The sequence below is a fragment of the Dermacentor albipictus genome, chromosome 9, assembly GCF_038994185.2.
Source record: "Dermacentor albipictus isolate Rhodes 1998 colony chromosome 9, USDA_Dalb.pri_finalv2, whole genome shotgun sequence".
NCBI classification, from domain to species: domain Eukaryota; kingdom Metazoa; phylum Arthropoda; class Arachnida; order Ixodida; family Ixodidae; genus Dermacentor; species Dermacentor albipictus.
This window is the reverse complement of record NC_091829.1, coordinates 90,087,608-90,091,993: the sequence shown is the minus strand read 5'-3', so window position 1 is coordinate 90,091,993 and position 4,386 is coordinate 90,087,608. Positions and strand designations below refer to the sequence as shown.

Sequence of the window (4,386 nt, the reverse complement as noted above, 5' to 3'; positions counted from 1 at the left end):
CCAGCGCCCATTTCTGACTAGTCGCGAAACTTTTATTGAATTCTTGTTTTTTTGCTTTGGGCTACGCGCGTCTGGACTGAATTTCCCCCATTCACGAATGTAGGCGTGAGGATTGCAGAACTGGGTTTCTACGAAAATATATATTTTAAAGGTGTCCTTTTAGATAAAAGGATCCAGACACCGATGGCAATAAATATTCATACGCACAGCTTCTGCTAACGCCTGATTGCTTACAGAGGTGCCTTCACTGTACTCATGTAACGCTTTCCGAGACAAGCACTGTAAAGGGGAACATGCTCAAGTTACCTTTTTATTGGATGGCTAGGTTTGGACGTCCACAAGGGCAGTTTTGGTTTCAATGTTTTTGGTTATGCCTATGATAGCATTAACTGAAATTAAATTAGGAAAAGCAGCTAAAGAAGGGCAATTTCTTAAATATATTATCTCTCTATCTAATGTGATAATCACTGCATTTCGTCTTGAAAAAGATGAATAGAATACAGCCGGACGGGCTCCATTTATCATGAGGAAAGCGTAGCGAAATGTTCAATGGTGAGTGTGTTACGAGGAACTGCTTAAGAAAGGCGTATTGTCAGAGTGCTTACACTGAAGAGGTATCTGTAAGTACAGTGATTACTCAGTGGGCATCATATACTCACACTTACCTGGAGCGATTCGCAATGGATATTGACCTGCAGAAGGAGAATTAATTTGTAGACGAATTGAAATCTGGCCCGTAGGCTAAATAACAATGTGCCACAAGGCCAGCAATACTCACTCATGATCTTGCTGTGTCAGTGGCGCGTAGCCGTGGAGGGTTCCTGAAAGATCACAAGCAGAGCTTCAGAAAAGATCGCAGTGCGCCTACAAAAGAAAAAAATGTCGAATCATTGCGTGCATGCGATGCACATTATATTTCTGATAAAGAACTGCAGACTGAGTGTAGAGGAAGAACATGTACAGTAATAGCTCCAAGGCAAAACAAGTGCTGCACAAAAGCGGGAACCTGCCTCGAAGGGCTGCTTAACCATCCCTCAAACCCTGCAATAACGTGCTACAATGAAGTCTCAAACGAGGCACCGTATAATGACACTTCTGACATAAGGTTACTTAGCGATGACACCAGATGGCGGAAATGTTATTCCCGTGAACATCCCTTTTTCATGTGCGATCTTTTTAAAATCCATCAGAGTTCTTTAAACACCCACCTAATGAAAACACCCTACATGGTTATGGCTTATATCTTTACAAGTGTAATATCCGCACTCCATACTGCAGTGTCCTTGCGTAGGGCAAAAACCAATTACTGCAAGAGGCATTTGTCACGTGCGCAGCAGGTGCCATTGTTGGCGCCACGCGTGACGCGACGAGACCTAAATTTAGCCTCTCGCTCGGCGGTCTGCGAGCCGTAGCTCGGCAGTACGTTTGTAGATCCGTGCAACCGCGGTCGTGTTTGAAATTACTCACTATTAAATTGGAACGGATGAGGAGTAAGGATCAACGGCGAATATCTCAGCAACCTTTCGTTTGCAGATGACATTGTGCTGTTCAGACACACTGCGGACGACGATCTTAACAGAGTATAAGGATGGGGTTGAAATAATCGTAGGGGACATGAACATGATGGCATGTGTCTCATCTAGGTCATAAAACCGCCGCCTGATTCTTTCATAGCTACCAAGTGAACGAAACGACCGTGACCCCAATTGGCATATTATGACACGAGTGTATGACGAACATAAATGATGGGTCATGACATGAATGTCATGACGCGCGTCCCATGTCGGTCATGAAACAGCCGCCTACATCGTAGTGCTCTCCCGGTTGTTTTGTTAACTCTGTAGACTCCCCGCACACTCCTTTGCCTAACATCAATTTGCACATGGTATGGAATTTCCCGGCATTCCTTTTTTTAAATAGGCAACAAATGATGCCTGATAAAGTAAATGAGCGAAAGTACCAGATACGAATGAAAATATGCTTCGCGTTAAAGAAAAACTTAACTTTCGTATAAGCTCGAATCCGGGTCTTCTCGAAAGGAAAAGCAAATTTATAACGAAAGTATTCCTGCTACTCGTCAACATGTGCAACGACGCGTCAGTGGATTATGAAATGAAGGGAAGGAGGAAACCCCTGCGATGCTGGTAAAACGGAAAATGTCATCGCTGGCTGCGGCATCATCTCTGGAATTTCAGCGCTGATCAGACGTGACGCTATACTGCGCTGATATTCAAGGGCCCCTGAAACGGTTCGGACAAATTTTGTAGACACGTAGGGTACAGCTTAAGTAGAACATTCGCACCACAATTTAAGTGAAGCGTTACGTATTAATGGAACCACAAGCGATTAGAAGTTACCCTCCTCCCCAGCCATGCTTTTCCTCCTCAACTCGTTCGCCGAGCGACGGGGCTAAGTTCCGCCTTCACTGGTCCTGCGTCACGATGCGAAGTCACATCGTCCACTTCCGGTTGTTTTGGAGCCCGCCCCCACCCAGCGAAACCTCTCCGCTAGCCGCTTGGCTGTCGACCCCAAGCGAGAGCTATCGAAGCAGCGTGCGTTGCGAGCATTCTGTCGTAGCGCCGAACGTGTCTGGTATTCCGTTAACCACAGGCAAGCTGGTCATATCGGCAAATGACTGGAGGCATTAACACAAGTTGATGAAGGAACTTTGGCGTAGACGTACGTGAGCGGCCTGATCGGTCTGCACGGTCCAGACACTTGTTGACGCAGCGCTTAACCAGCCAAACAATACGCTAATATTGCTCTAAGCAAGCGTTAAGCATTTTAAACATTTACTAAAACAAGGTTTTCATGATTACACTCTTGCGAAAAATACGCACCAGCAACAAAGAAGAATACGCTTCATTGCTGCTACTGTGCATGTTTCAGCTCTATGCCACCATGTGGCTGCACCATGCAGACCATTCACATTTGCCCTTCTGCTCATCTCGGCTCATCCCGTTACGGCACAGTCAAGCGGCCAGACCCTGTCCCCTTGCGCTTACGTTTGTCCTAATAAGGGACTCGCGAAACGATAGTGCGTTAGTAATCTACCGGTGTAAACTGACGGCCACAAACGCGCAAATCCTGGCGCCGATCGGATAGCGGCAGTCCAATGCGCAGCAGCCAGTTCGCTCGTACGCTGCCCTGCAGAGGGACACGATGTTGCAGCTTGACATATTGGCAGTCGCTACGTTTGCAGTCCACAAGGCAACAAAGTCGAATCATAGTGCTCGTGAAAAGACTGAGACCAACTCTGACCGCGGAGCTTTCGTCGAAATGGAGTACGTTGTAACACAAGCAGACGACACTTGCTGTGTGCCGGAAGTGCTTAAGTGTACTGAAAAATTGTTCTTGTGCATTCTCTTTATGCTACTTTCTTTTTATAAAAACAAATGAACTAACATGCCAACTATTACGAAGATCATTTATTTACCATAAAGTTGGACAAATTATCGATCGCGCGCCCTGGTCACCCAATTGGATAGCTCACCCCACTGACGTCATATGGGTAGGGGCGGCTTAAAATTCCGCCGAGCAGTGCGCTGTGATCGGCAGCAATGTGCATTTTTAAAACCTTATAATAAATTACACGCTTTACGCAGAGCACTTAGATGTGTCAATTAATAATCAGAAGGACACACTCTAACGACTCAGTACGTTTGTAGAAAATCGTCAAAAGCGTTTCAGGGTCCCTTTAACACGAAACAGCGGATGTGTGTCGCAGCCCTCTCTAATGATGAGGGATCTGTGTGGTTCTGGCTGGATAACTACTGATATCCTAGCCATTACGTAGTTTTCTCTATGAGTGCATCCCGCCGGCTTTGCTTCGCAAAAGAAGCCTTGTCTTGTCGCCCAGCGGTTCGCATCCCCTAACTTTGCATAGGCCACGTTGAAAACTTCCTATTGATACTAATGGGTGGTCGGAAAAACCTCACCTTGCTCGCTGGGTTTTCCAGAAGCTCCTAGCTTGACAATGCGCAAGTGTGCTGCTCGCAACTCGTGGGACCGCTGTCGCAGCAGCTCCTCACGGACACAGTAGCGAGGGGACCTGGGGATGGAAGAAACGGTGACGTCTTCCGGACTGCGCTGTGCGCCTAAAGACTTAAAAGCGACCGTCGGGTAGGCAAAGGTCTTCTTCTTCTGGCTCGTGCCACGCTACCTGCACCCGCTCCGCGAGACTTGCCCATATTGTTTTTTTCGAAGCAATGGCTATGACCCACTACTGAAAACAAAAGCCATAAACTCGTGCATCTCAAATAATTTTTAACTGAAGCGCACCACCAAATGAGACGTTGATGTGACTTGGCTTATTTGTGGGATTTTCTTCCTGTCGTCAAAGGACGCGGTAGGTGTGGCAGACGTTAGCATAGACTAAACGCAGAA

General features: G+C 46.7%; 1 protein-coding gene across 8 annotated transcripts in view; it reads right to left on the bottom strand.

Annotated features, from left to right (window-relative positions):
* LOC135908913 (uncharacterized) overlaps positions 1-4,142 on the bottom strand; it is a 58,727-nt gene extending 54,585 nt beyond the window's left edge. For 7 of the 8 annotated variants that reach the window (XM_065440762.1, XM_065440763.1, XM_065440756.1 and 4 more), the window contains exons 1-3: positions 3,939-4,142; positions 779-821; positions 666-692 (exon numbers count right to left, since the gene is read on the bottom strand). Coding sequence is in view for 6 of the 8 variants with exons in the window: in XM_065440756.1 (XP_065296828.1) it covers positions 666-692; positions 779-782 (31 nt within the window). In the remaining 2 variants the exon portion in view is untranslated. Of the gene's footprint in view, positions 1-665; positions 693-778; positions 865-3,938 lie in introns of all 8 variants that reach the window. The other variant, XM_065440757.1, reaches the window with a different exon arrangement.
* Positions 4,143-4,386: the final 244 nt, after the last annotated feature.